Source organism: Argentina silus (genome assembly GCF_951799395.1).
Source record: "Argentina silus genome assembly, chromosome: 16".
Lineage (NCBI taxonomy): Eukaryota > Metazoa > Chordata > Actinopteri > Argentiniformes > Argentinidae > Argentina > Argentina silus.
Window position 1 is genome coordinate 13,520,249 of NC_139670.1, and position 15,000 is coordinate 13,535,248.

Here is a 15,000-nt window from a genome sequence, read left to right on the forward strand (position 1 = left end):
CACTCATTGGTTCATTACCCTCAAATGAGGCCCATTTGTTTAGGCTTCACAAATGATGGCTAAATTCCCTAACCACCCGGAATGCATTATAGCATGCCCCCCCCCCCCTCGTGCCCCCCTAAAAAACGTGTCCCTGCGCTATGGTTGAACGCAACACATCTTTTTGTCTCCAAAAAGGTACAGCTGCTATGGTTTTGCTTGTCAAATGCTAAAGGCATTCAATTAATTCATAACTTTAGAACAACTCTTGAATTACTGTTTGAAAATATGTCCTTAAATCGAGAAATCCACTTTCCCATGGCATTTCCATAGCTGTAGCAGCCTACTGTCACTCATGTCTCTCTGTAATGTGCACAGGTGCTTTGCTAAGTTATTTTCTGGCCATCAGCTTACATTTTCATTAGGCTTCATCATACTTGTGGGAAATTAGGTTTAATCTAATAGCCTATGATGAGAATCAGATAAATACCCTTACTTGTTAGAATCGTAATTAATCCGACGCGCCCCAGTATCAAATGAAATATTCCAAAAACAGCTGGTGTTTGAGAGGGGAAGACCAGTGCAAAGAAGAACAGAAATGGTAGCAGTAATAATTTGGTTTTAAATTGGTAGACAGCCACTGTAGGCTTAGCCTACTTTGACTTGCTGGGATATGTTGCCTGAACATTGTCTTATTTGTATCCGCCTTATTGGCAAGCCACTGTAACATTATATAGCGCATCATTTGACAAATAACCATTGTAAACCATAGTCTTACACGTCATTGTCAAAGAGTGAAGCACGGTTCCCCAGGACTATAGAGAAGCAGTCAGTGGGTGGGGTGGCCTCAGAGAGAGTTTCAAAGGATGGGCCATAGTCACATAGGTCCATGGACAGTCCTCAGTTTTTATATCATACCTAATTGTTGATGCAGTCTATAACAGGCTCTCCAGATATGGCCAAGTCCTGACATAGGGGTTAAATCAAAACTGTTTACCGGGCATAGGGGTTAAATCAAAGGTTACCGTGCCGTGGTTGTCTGGCCATGAAATGCCTCGATAATGGAACATCGTAGGACATTTCTGCTTTCCTCTCAAATCGAGTGTTGATGTTATCTAAGCTCATAGGCACTGTAAACTTGTGGTTATCGGTTGCATACAGTACATGTTATAGAACCTATCCTCAGTTATAAATATCATATCATTTTTGTCATATAACTTGTCAAAATGTCCCCCCAACAAAAATCCAATTCCCCCCCTGCTGAGTATATTCTGGCGCCGGCCCTGCATTATAGCCAATGCCAAAGCGTCATTAACCTCCCGTCCATTGACCCTTGCGTCCGATTTAACAATGCCACTCAGAAAGCCCAGATTGCCATCATACAGCATGTAACCATTTGCACACATGTAATTCATTGCTAATTTATTGTCTGTCAAGCATTGTGCAAACGATCCCGCTGAACCTTTGGACCATTACTTGTTTTATGGCAAACCCAACAGCTGTGCTAAAGCCCTGCGGCCGTATGACTCACTCTGGATCGGAAGCCTGTCGTTTAGATACAGTATACTGCACCAGCGCATGGCTCACACAACAAGGTTTCACCCGGGTCTCAGGCTGATATGTGTATCCGATGACAAAATACGGTATCGGACGAAACATTTGTATGTTAATGGGAAAAAACAACAACTAAAGAGTATCAGTCTTAGTAGGCCTGTTACCTGACATGTGAGCACTTTTGGGTCTGTGTGACCTTATGGCACACTAGGCAGAGAGTCAGGGCTGTCCTGAATAGAAATGTTTCCAGCCAAGCTGTGCTGTAGCTAGCTGCCTGGGAGAGCCACCGACTTGAGTGTTTATGCTGGATACATCCCTGTGTGTTTTAGTTGGACTGGGCCCATGAAAAGCGGGGTAACACTATTCCCGATTATATGCTCATAAAACAACACAGCAGCAAGCTGTAAAGGAAAGCTAGAAGGTCTTTCAGGGCATCCTCAAAGAGAGCCCTTCAGAAAAGGTAACAAAATGAAGAATGATGCCGACAGGCAAGAGAGAGAGAGAGAGAGAGAGAGAGAGAGAGAGAGAGAGAGAGAGAGAGAGAGAGAGAGGAGAGAGAGAGAGAGATAGGAAAGGCTGCCGTTTTCTCTGGAAATGGAGCTCCCTACCTCTCTCTCTGAGCCAACTTGAGTTTGGGCAGCAGCAGTCACAATGATGCTATTCTCTTACACACATGCAACTTTAATGTCGGGAATTCTCTCGGCAGCGTGAGATAAATACTTAACTACCCCTGAACACTATTATGCAGTGCAATGTAGCGAAAGCTTGTCACCTCAGCCCGAAAAAAAATCTGGATCAAGTCACTGCAGTGAAGAATTTCTCCATTGCTCAAGCTTGGCTGTCTGCTCATGCAGCACAAAGGAAACTGTGCCATTGGCCAAAGTCGGACCTGAGATAGATTCTGGAGATTATATCCCCCAGAAACATTGCATCCCTGAAGGGAGCATATCCACTGTACTTGCACAGTGCACTTTTATCTGGTTTTCATAAAGGTAAGGAAAGATCCTTTCTTTGTTTTAGAACATGGATTCCCCCTCCACTGCCATACATTGCTGCTCCATCCATTAATGCTGCTCTATCCATTAATCCTGGATTAAGGAAAAACAATGTCTTCAAATGAGGATGTATAGGAGCTCTATATTCCCCCATCTCTGTTTCCGCAGTTAGTTCCAGGTTAGCTCAGAGCATCCAGTACGCCCATACAGCCTGAGGCGGTCAACAGGCTCCCATGGGTAAGAGGCTCACACTTTAAAGGCCATGTGGCCACGGACAAGAGCTCTGCTGAAATCACCTGAGTACTATACATCGGCCTGCAGCTACAATTATTTGTTTATTGCTCCTCCCTGCCATGTTTTTCCAGGCAGGCAACCAGATGGTTCAAAGCCCATTGTGATTATGCAGAATGCCTCTTCAAGGCTAGTACATAAATGAGTTAGGGAATAATAATGCTTTTTCCACTACAAGCCCCCACCGCGTCACAATACAGCACAACAGCTCGGGAGCAGCACGACGAACCGTTTTCCAAAACACATACCAAAGAAGAAGAGAGCCCCTACCCACTCAAACCTTTGTCGGGATTGATCTTGTTACTTTTGTCTCCGGCAGCCTCTTCTTTAAGCATCATTGATATGCAGAGAGAGAGACGGATACCCATCGTGTTCTGCTGGCGCTGCTGGGACTCTAGGAACAGAGGGAGAGAGATAATGAGATCCACTTCATCATTATTACACCGGCGGAAGGGGGGGGTGGGTGGGTTTGTGAGGGGTGGGAGGGGCGCGAGGGGCAGGAGGGGGTGTGTGTGGGGGGGGGGGGGGCAGTAAAACCCCAGTGCTGTTCGAATGCCAAGCGGCCAGCTGCATATCTGCATAAAAAGCTGCCTGTGTTTCCGGCCCGTAGAGGTCACGGCCAATTGTAGCATCCCCCTCCAGAGACCCCACCCCCACCCCCCCCACCCCCCCCCCAAAAAAATCCCCCGACCCCTTCTAATGAGAACAGGCTGGTGTCTCTCATCCTCAGAGATTACATCACCACCCCCACCCCCACCCCGAACCCACCCCCACCCCCACCCCCCCTTCTCTCTCTCTGGAGAGCACGCATATCTCCCCCCGCATCACTGCTGACCCGGTCTTATGAGAACTCAGCATCAGATTCACTACAAAGCACTGAACAAATTGATGAGTCCACTAAGCGACACAGCCAATCCCAGTCCACAGGCAGACATTCATTCATACTTTACCCATGTCATAAAATCATCAGATATCTCAGAGGATATGAATCAGAGCTGGGGACAAGCCGGCCAACGGTTATAGGAAATGTGACCCAGGCCCTCGCCCTGTTGCAGAGCAGGCACACCCTAACCCACTTTATTTAATTGGCTCCGCAGGGAAATCAATGAAGAGGGGCTCTTTAATATCTGTTAGCCAGACTGCCAGGCACCAAAGGGCACCACAGATCATATCACTTAATGTGATCACCCAGGACTCAGTCCCTACCACAATGACAGGAGCAGTCCACTCATAGGGGTCCCTGCCTCCGATTGTCTTGGGTCCCGTTCTATTGTCTGAGTATTAGGCCAAAGTATGAGTCAGTGTTGTAATGCTGAGGTCATTGCAAACACACTTGACCGCCATCTGACACCCCCATGTAAAGGAAAAGCTAGCAATTCAATGGCGAGGGTGGGGCAACACGGATGGGAATATTCCGTACTCACAACTGGTAAAGGTCTAATTCCTGCTGAGCCAATTTTACCCTATAACACGGCTATTCCCATAAATTTGCATATCCGCTCAGTTTTGTCACGCTTAAGTCCTTCTCAAATTCTCCAGACCCTTACAAAGTTTCTTTTGGCTTATCTGAACTCTGGGAAGTGTTTTAATGGGGCTGATGGGTTTTTATGACTGAAACAATGTGACAGATACACCCTGTGCTGGACACAATCCCCTGTGTTCACTGTGATCTGAACCACATGGACATTTGTGCTATTTAAAAACCAGGAGAAAACCTCCTGATTCACCTTGGGGGCGGTAAAGATGACACCATCTCCCAGACAGAGGTTTCTAACTGCCAGGCTTGTAGGCTAGTCTGTTGTGAGTGTGTTGGTGGTTGGAAGAACTAAAGTTGGTGTCTGCTGTGTTGACAACTAAGGGCAGGAATACAAGGGACTGTAGATTATGCTGGTGGGGTGTTAGCAGGGAGTGTGTGGGGTAGAGGTTTGGCATGGCAGTTCTTAATCTGTGGACGTGTCCTGGTCACAGCAGCGGGGCTTCTGTGAGGCTGGAGAGGGTTTATCTCCTGAACCTTATCTCAGAGTTGGAGAGGACGGAGCGGAGGGGTGGTTCAGACCGGCCTGTAATAGATCCGGGATTGTCCTTATCTCCAGGACTCCTGCAGCATTTAACCACCCCCCACTCTTGAACACTGGCACTGAGGCTGAGTGGTTGGCCTGGTTGTGTCTGCTACCAGCCATTTACTGAGTCTAGCCTATCGGCCTGAGTTTTCAAGCCAGGGCTTAGTGAAAATAGAACAGAACAACACAGAACAGAGCAGAATAGCACAGCACAGAACCGTATACAACACAACACAACACAACACAACACAATTTAGCACAACACAACACAACTTAGCACAACACAACACAACTCAGCACAATACAACTTAGCACAACACAACTCAGCACAACACAACACAACTTAGCACAACACAACAACACAACTTAGCACAACACCACAACACAACACAACTCAGCACAACACAACTTAGCACAACACCACAACACAACACAACTCAGCACAACACAACTTAGCACAACACAACTCAACATAGAGAACAACACAACACACCACACCACAACACAACTCAACACAACACAACACAACACAACACAACACAACACAACACAACTTAGCACAACACAACACAACTCAGCACAATACAACTTAGCACAACACAACTCAGCACAACACAACACAACTTAGCACAACACAACAACACAACTTAGCACAACACCACAACACAACACAACTCAGCACAACACAACTTAGCACAACACAACTCAACATAGAGAACAACACAACACACCACACCACAACACAACTCAACACAACACAACACAACTTAGCACAAACAAACAACACAGAGCTTTGTGAGACCCACTCAGAGATGGGGGGCGGGGGGGGGGGGGGGGGGGGGGGGCGGGGGGGGGGGGGGGGGCTGGGGTGGGGGGGGGTCTCCCCTCAGAGAGGAAGAGCAGAATGGGAACCAAACACAAAAGGTCGGGAGGTCAGACTGTGGTTCTTTTCTGAGGTGGTGTCGGGCCAGACTCCCTCAGGAGCAGCAGTTGTCTGGAGTGTCTTCCGCTTGCGGTGAACCTCAGACGTGCCCAAGACTATTAGACTGGTACTGGCACCGCTTTACTAGCCCCCCTCCCCCCCCCCCCCCCCCCCCCCCTCCCCGGGAGGCCACAGCTGCCCAATGCCATTCACTGGGTTGTCTCTCTCCCGATTCACAGTCATTACTCTCTCTCCATTCTTTTACACACTGCACTGTGCAGACCAATTATTTCTGCATTGCCTCTGTCTCATAGGGAACAGCTGGATTGTCAGGCGTACATGTGTTTTGGTGTAAATAAATAAAAAAGGGATGCAAGCGGGTGTTCCTCATGAATTACAACGTCTGGTAACTGTAACTGTGGGGGGGGGGGGGGGGGGAGTTCATGGAAAGCGAATGGATAAAACAGAGGAGGGCAGGAGGGGGGGGGGGGGGGTGGAGGGCGTGAAAGGAAATCAGCAACAGCGGTTGCTAAGGAAGTGGGCTCCCTGTTTGACAACAGCAGCGAAAATGGTACGTCACGATAAGAGCCTTTCTCAAGGTGATTAGTAGGAGGAGGGGGGAGGAGGAGGAGGAGGAGAAGAAGGAGGAGAAGGAGGAGGAAGGGGGAGGAAGAGGAGGGGTGAAATCACCCCTGTTGCCACAGCTTGCCACTCTGCCCTAAACCTTCCACCATTTCACTTTCATTACAGACGTACTGTTATGTTTCACTGTAATTCCAGAGCATCTGGGAGGCCCCTGATATGTGCCCTGCTTCACCTCGCGTTACCTCTGGTGTAATAATATTGATGTTTCAATACGCAGGGTTGTGGGGCTGTGCCAAGGCTGGGGTCAGCAGCCCCCCCCCTCCACACACACAGACATGCACACATGCGCGCACACACACGCGCGCGCACACACATACACACGAACGCACGCACGCATACACACACACACACACACACACACACACACACACACACACACGTCATAGAAATCAAAGGCAACCTGAGCATGAGATCATTTCAAAACATGTAAAGGATCCTTTTGCATATTTATAGGCGAATCAGATGTGGGACCAAAAACATGAGAAATGAAAAGGGGTTTTTCACAAGAGCTGTTGACGCTTGCGGGGAGACGTGTCATTTTCTGGTCAATGAAAAGCATCTAAGGCATCAGAACATCTGTTGCACCGAAAAACGAAGAAAAAGAAAAAGATCTCAGAGCAACAGAGGGCTTTTTCGATTTTCCAGCCTTTCCAGCAGTATCTCTGGGATTGAATTAAAGCCTGCAGACCTTCTGACCCACGTGTCCTTCCCACAAACACCTCAATGATATGCCTTAACTCTCCATCAGGGCCAAATGTGATTTTCCAGACTCCCTTGTGGCCACAGCAACTTAGTGTAGCTGTGGGGCTAACTTCCCCGATCACTGTATACATACATACATACATACATACATATATATATACATACATACATACATACATATATATATACATACATAGCCAGCCCCTTCTGACCCACCTGTCCTTCCCACAAACACATCAATGATCTGCCCTAACTGTCCATCAGGGGCGATAATATAATTTTCCTGACTGCCTTGTGGCCACAGCAGCTTAGTGCTTTTTGTCTGGAAATACATGGCTGTTAATGTGTGTGGATCATAAGATTGATGTTACAGTAATGTGACGCGACAACTGCCTTCACGGGCCGACATCAGCCCCTCACACCTGGCCGTGTCCATGCAGTTAGTGGTTTTTGAATCCCAAAATGCTTTCAAGACTGTCAAGGCTATCAGTGATGTTCAAGCCGATTCCCCCCGCAACCATTTGGGATATTCATTCGGTATTCATGAGTCTCGTGTGTGCTCCGCACCACCCTTCCAGACACAATGTGGGGCAGTTGATATGGGGGGCTCATTTGTTTTCTCTGTTTGTTTCATTGAATTGTAAAAAGCTCTGGAGCATGTTGGATGTCAGCGAGGCATTCAAATTAATGGGGGAGGGATGGAGGGAGAAGGGATGGAGGGGGCAGTGTGTGTGTGTGGGGGGGGGGGCGTGGAGGGGGGCTTCATGAATGAGCCAGCCAGGCGTGCCGTTCAACCGGAACTCTCTCTGTTGGGTGGGCTGCCTGGGGGTGGTCACGTACAGTCCCCCCCCCCCCCCCCCTTCCCCCAGTGGAGTAGATGAAAAGCAGAGAGATAGGGCCCTGCGCTTTGCTGTGACAGGGAAAGTCACACTGACCCATGGGTAGAGATGAGCCTCTTGTCTACTGGGGCATTGGCATGCAAATGGTATCCTCCACACACACACACACACACACACACACACACACACACACACACACACACACACACACACACACATTGGACACACACACACACAAACAAACACACAAACACACAAACACACACACACACACACACACTCACACACACACACACACACACACACACTCAACAGTTTCTCAAATCATGCATACACACATTTTACACCTTCAAGTTACTGCATACATACATACATACATACATACATACATACATACATACATACCCACAAGCCTGAGTAAAGTATGTCTGCTGTAGCCTCAATGGAGAGGGAGCTCATTTTAAACGGATACTTTACAGTCTTGAGCAAGCTGGAGCACAGACACGAACACACGCACGTACACACACGCACATACACAAACACATACACACACACACATACACAAACACATACACACACACACATACACACACACATACACAAACACATACACACACACACATACACACACACATACACACACTGCTGTCCAACACACTCTATTATCAGAGCAAAGCTCAATAAAAGCGGCATGATGTCTGTAACAAAGGTTTTGGCAGACGGAGCCCTGGGCTGCGTCGTTTCCCTGTGGAGCAGACCACCCTCTCGGCCCTCTCCAAAAACAATATTAAAAACACGCCACCCCCTTCCCCCTTTCCCCGAATTTATGGGTTTTGCAACTCTTGCGAGGGAAGAGCTTGTTGGTTCTACTTTTTACGAGCTTTTGCCTCGTAAATAGCCCTTATCAGGGTTGTCTCCTCTGAGCTAAAATGTCACAGACGTCTTACACTACAGCATGTTGTTCACACACAGGCATAGCTCATTGGAAAGGGTTGTTGAGTTCGAGTGGTTCATTGATTTTGTGATTAGCAGTAATTATAGCTGACTATCCTGGCGATGGCGGTCTCATGGCTGCTATCTTTCTTTCTCTCGCTCTCGCTCTCTCTCTCGCTCTCTCGCTCTCTCGCTCTCTCTCTCTCTCGCTCTCTCTATCTCTCGCACTCTCTCTCTCTCTCTTTCTCTCTCTCTCTCTCTCCTTCTCTCCCTCCCTCCCTCTCTGCACAGGTACCCGTTCCCTACCGTGTTCAGCAGCTGTAGTAAGAAGGATCTGGCTGCCAGCCTGGAGAAGGGTGTGGGCATGTGTCTGTTCAACATGCCCGAGATCAAGGTGCTCTACGGCGGGCAGAAGTGCGGCAACGGTTACGTGGAGGAAGGCGAGGAATGCGACTGCGGCGAACTGGAGGTAGTTCTGTCAGTGGATGCCATCATCACACGCTGAATGTGCATTTCCTGATGTACCGCGGGCCTCTGGCCAACTTCAACATGTTCCACAATCTCTCAGCCATCTGTGATGCATAGGTCATTAGTACATGACGCCTGGTTTGTTGTCCAAATTTGTGACAAATGAAATAAACACATACTTCAGCTTGGTGGGGTTTTCTGTAGCTGTGCCATCATAAACACAACGCACGTTGACACGCCTCAGAAGAAATGTAAATAATTCTAAATCTGGGCTGCAGGTACTGTACAGTACTAGGGCACTTAGAATGCAAACCAAGCCTTCAGAGAATATTTTTCAGATATGTATGAATAAATTCAGTGTTGACAGAGGTGTTTGTTTGGGGAGAATGGATGATTATAATACAATTCTTTTGGAAGAGAACCATCGCTGGCAGCTCACGCTGTCACCGCTGAATTATTCAAATGAGTTTGTGTTGGCATGCACATATGTAATGACGGCAAAGATTTGGAAATGGCTCAGTCTTTTTCAGGCGAGTTAAAGTTTTAATCACCTCACAGTTCAGTGAATGATGAAACACAAATGTCATTCTCATTGTGACTCACTGAGACTGCGGCGCAATATGTACAACATGCAGTGAATCAAGAGAGAGAATACCCTGTTTCTCATCAGTCTGAACTGGGCCGCCCTCCTCCGAGGCTTAGCGACTTTACCTAGGATGATGTTTTAGCCCCGGCTCTGGCCAGGGCTCAATGTGTCCCTGTCCCTCCAAACAAAGAGATGAAATCAGGCTCGCGGGCTTGGGCCAACGTTAATAAAGTTATCGTCCGGGCCGAGCGGGGCAAACTGGGCCAGATCAGAGCGCACAGACATCACCTCGGCCCACCGCAGAGGCCGCCAGGGCCTCATTAAAAAGCCAAGGTCTTTTTGCCATCATTTACAGGCCCCTGTTTTTTAGTGTGACTCTCCCGCTCCCTGCTCCCAACAGCCATGGGAACGGCCCTTAATGGTTTTCAGGCTGGAATGGGTTCTGGAAGGCTCAGCTCTGTCCCCTGCCATCTCGGCTCCACATCCACAGCCCCAGACACAGATGCAGCTCCACTCCTGCAGCACTAACGGACCAGGGCTTCATGGTAGAACAGGGAGACTGCTGCCACGCAGTCTGCCTATGATATCATACCCATTTCACCCTTCTCTCCACACACACACACACACACACACACACACACACACACACACATACACACAAAGAGAGAGAGACACACACACACATACATACAGACACACAGATGGACAAACACACACACACACACACACACACACACACACACACACACACCTTCCTCTCCCCCATTCTCTCCTCTCTTTCCTCTGAGCTGTACTGGGGCTTGACCCATTTCCCCAACAATCCATCTCCATCAGATCACAGAGGGCTGTGCTGATTAGTACAGTGCAGAGTTCTGATAATGGCTAACCTGAAGCAGATGGGCGCCCTCGGTGAGGGAGGATATGTTACATCGACACGGTCTGGGGGTCTCCATGGGTGTATGGGCTTAGAGGGCGGCACTCCGTCAGAAGGGGAGGTTGTTGTTTGAGAATTCCCTCTAGGAAGTAGGGCTTCCTGACCTCCGCCAGGGTGAAGAAGAATGGAATGGAAGAATGGGGAATGAAAGTAACATGTCTTAGTGAGGGGTTCCCTCTGATAACATTAGGCCTGGCCATGTGGTCTCATATGAAATCTAATCCCCCCCCCACCCCCTCTCTCTCTCTCTTTCTTTTGTTCTCTGTAGGAGTGTATAAACCCCTGCTGTAATGCTACGACTTGCACTCTGAAGGCGGACGCTGTGTGTGCTCACGGACAGTGTTGTCATGACTGCCAGGTTGGGAGACTGACCAGCTGGTCAAAAGCCTGCTTTCAATCATGGTCACACTTTGCATAACGTGGCCCCTATATAGTACTGTACCTGTGTTGTGATTTGCGTTAAGATGCTTTTACTGAGAAATTGTTGTCTGTGTGTCTGTCTGTCTGCCTGCCTGCCTGTCTGTCTGTCTGTCTGTCTGTCTGTCTGTCTGTCTGTCTGTCTGTCTGTCTGTTTGTCTGTCTGCCTGCCTCTCTGTCTGTCTGTCTGTTTGTCTGCCTATTTGTCTGTCTGCCTGTCTTCCTGCCTGTCTGTCTGTCTGTCTGTCTGTCTGTCTGTCTGTAGCTGAAGCTGGCAGGGACCCCATGCAGGGACTCCAGCAACTCCTGTGACCTGCCTGAGTTCTGCACCGGTGTCAACCCCCACTGCCCCGCCAACGTCTACCTGCACGACGGCCACGCCTGCCACAACGTGGACGGCCACTGCTACAACGGCATCTGCCAGACCCACGAGCAGCAGTGCATCACTCTCTGGGGCCATGGTGAGTGGAGCACCTCCTGCTGGCTCGGAGGACAAACTGTTGCACAGTGTGAAAGATGTCACCATGTCAGTTGGATGCTGGCTTCATATTATGTGTGACCACGTGTGCCTTAGGAGCCAAGCCAGCCCCAGGGATATGCTTTGAGAGGGTCAACTCTGCAGGAGACCCCTACGGGAACTGTGGGAAGGATTCCAAGGGCTCCTTCGCCAAATGTGAAGCACGGTAAGACAGAGAGAGACTTCCTCGTTTGGCATGGCCATGAAAAGCACCTGAATGACATGAAAGTTAATATTTAACAATGTTCTTTTCCGAGTGAGATGTGTGAAAATAGTGACCATGTAAAATGTTTTTTAATGAATCCCTTTAGCTGTCCTTGGGTGAGCGGCACATTAAATCACTCTTCAGCGGCCTCCTAATTGACATAATTGCTCTAATGACAGTGAACTGGATGAGACTAGAGTGTTCCCATTTTGACAATGAAACAAAGGGACTTGAGTCACTGTCATCATGTCTGATGAAGGATTTGGCTACCATTACTGCTGCCCAGAATGTTATGCTAATGTTAAACCAGGCCTCATAAAAGAGGTCTCATTATTTTACTCTGAAGTTACAGAAGTAATAAAATGACCATGGTATTCATACAGGTGAATGCTCTAGAATACCCCAAGTGTTGTTCTATTAACAGCGTGCTGTTGTTCTCTGTTGTTTTGTGTTGTTGTTTGTTTACAGAGATGCTAAGTGTGGGAAAATTCAGTGTCAAGGAGGAGCCAACCGGCCAGTAATTGGCACCAATGCTGTTTCCATAGAAACAAACATTCCTCTACAGGAAGGGGGGCGGATCCTGTGCAGGGGGACTCACGTCTACCTGGGGGACGACATGCCCGACCCGGGGCTGGTACTGACGGGCACCAAGTGTGGGGATGGCATGGTGAGAGTTGAAGGCAATGACCTAGTTTCCTGGACCCAGATAAAAAAAACTAGTCTTGGACTAAAGACAATTTGCCAATGGAGAATACCCATTGAAGGTGCATTGTATCGTCCAGGAGTAGATTTAGGATTAATCAGTGTAAAAAAAAAACACCCTAAAGCCAATACATTCTAATCACTTTGTTACTGTTCTTTTACAGTTTACATCGTGAAAGAATGCCCATGGTTTTATTACCCAAACATTGGGCGGTGACAGTGGAAACTAACCATGCCGTGGTCTGGGAGTGACATCAGTGTATGACTAAGATGTGGGTTTTCATAGGCGGGTCTGTGTGTGTCTCAGGCCAGGATGGGTTGGTTCTTTGGCATGTCAATAAAGAGAAATGGATGTACTGTAGATGTTCCACAGAATTTACTGAGGTTATCATTAGTGGTGTTGTTGATGTGTACCAGTCGAGACTGGTGGAGGTAGAAATTGGAGGACGGGCTCTTTGGTAATGCATGGCGTTGAATGGAAACACACGTTTGATACCGTTCCTCATTCCATTCCATGCATTGCAATGAGCCCGTCTTTTCCGATTTCTACCTCCCCTGAAGTGTACTGATGGTCAGCCATCAATCTAACCCTATTAAGCGTTCCTACTGTACCACATCAGAACAGTTGATTCATTTAGAGAATGTCTATGTTGTTATTTTGTGTCAGCCTCTAGTCTCTGGGTGGAACCTCTGTCCTCATCTGTCAAGTGCTCTGGTGTTACTCTCCATGCCCACTGCTGCCCAAATTAACTTTGCTTTTATTTGCGTGGAGCTCCTTCAAAGTCACTATCCACACCACATCACTGATACATCGTTTTAATCGTGCTGAAAGCCCCCTTGTTGACAACGTTATATTCCATGTTCAAATAGTAAAAAGTGTTTGAAATGGTGAGTTGACACTTCATGAACAGAAACTGGACCAGTAGTCAGTCTTTTTCCTCTGTTCTTCATCGGTGTCAGGGCTTTGAAATGTGACTGACATGTTCTGGAAGCTCACACTGTTCATTCTCTATGTGTGTCTCTGTGTGTCTCTGTGTTCCTCTAGATGTGTCTGAATCGACAGTGCCAGAATGTCAGTGTGTTTGGTGTGCATACATGCACAGGGAAGTGCAGCGGACGGGGGGTGAGTACAGCAAAACACTCTTCCTAGTCTACAGTGTTCTACAGAGTCAACGTACTGAATGTCTCTACTCTACATACTACTTTCATGTTTTCCAGTTCAGTAGACCTAGACCCCTCCTTCAGCATAGAACCGTCCTTAGAGAACAGAGTAGGCTGTTACGGTGTTTGCCCAATATTCAAGCTCTCACACACTCACCAACCTATTGGTCTGGAATGTGTCCAGAATATGAGATGAACTGTATGGTAACCATTACAATGCTTCGCAATCAATCTTCCAGGCCGCTGAAAGGTTCAATCAATTAGATGTAATGGCTTCATTTATGTTCAGCTTTAAGTGCCATTCATCAGAGTTTGACTCAGAGGCAGTCGTCCTTGTCCTGAAATGTGCTGAAATGTGAAGGCAAGCTGAATCTGGCCCAACCCAAGCAGTATTGTTACACAGTTGACTTTGAGCCTGTGATCCGTAAAGATAGATTTTTGGTGGGGATTAATTTTTTTCGGGGGGTGCGGGGGGAGGGGGGGGGGGGTTGTGTGTACTTTTTTGGAATGCTAGATTTTTCATTTGTTCTGTGATGCAGAAAGGCGGTTTATGGCTTTAATCCAGTGGATAAACGGGTTTGCTAATCGAACCGAACATGAGATGGGTATCACGCAATCGCTGCTTTAAATGAGAACTTCCCAAGTCATTTGAGTCAAATGAGTTTGTCCATCATCGTGAACGTCGACTTGCACACAGCTTCCAGATGAAAAGCGAGTTCTTAGGTTATACCGTAGAGATAGAACACTATTCTATTCTCTTTGAGTTATACCACTCAGGGACTCAGTTATGAGCTGTTGGGAGTAAGTGCTGTTCTGAGATCAGACGGTGAGGTGTACCCCAGATCTTCCAGATCTGATCAAGATGTTGCCTTCCAGAGAGACCCACAGCTGGTCTCTATTACCTCGTTGGGGAAATCCTCCTGGATCCCTACACCGGCTACCCCGGTCCGGGATACACTGGGGAATGGGAGAGAGAGAGAGAGAGAGAGAGAGAGAGAGAGAGAGAGAGAGGGAAGAGAGAGAGAGAGAGAGAGAAAGAAGAAAGAAAGAAAGAGGGAGGGATAAAGGGAAAAGCTCTGCTCTGGGTTTA

At 47.9% G+C, this 15,000-nt stretch overlaps 1 protein-coding gene across 1 annotated transcript in view; it reads left to right on the plus strand.

Moving 5' to 3' along the window:
* adam12a (ADAM metallopeptidase domain 12a) overlaps positions 1-15,000 on the plus strand; it is a gene marked incomplete at its 5' end in the record, with an annotated part of 67,378 nt that overhangs the window by 44,960 nt on the left and 7,418 nt on the right. The window contains 6 exons of the mRNA XM_083688184.1: positions 9,212-9,389; positions 11,177-11,266; positions 11,591-11,786; positions 11,900-12,008; positions 12,516-12,714; positions 13,795-13,872. Coding sequence (XP_083544310.1) covers positions 9,212-9,389; positions 11,177-11,266; positions 11,591-11,786; positions 11,900-12,008; positions 12,516-12,714; positions 13,795-13,872 — 850 coding nt within the window. The remainder of the gene's footprint in view (positions 1-9,211; positions 9,390-11,176; positions 11,267-11,590; positions 11,787-11,899; positions 12,009-12,515; positions 12,715-13,794; positions 13,873-15,000) is intronic.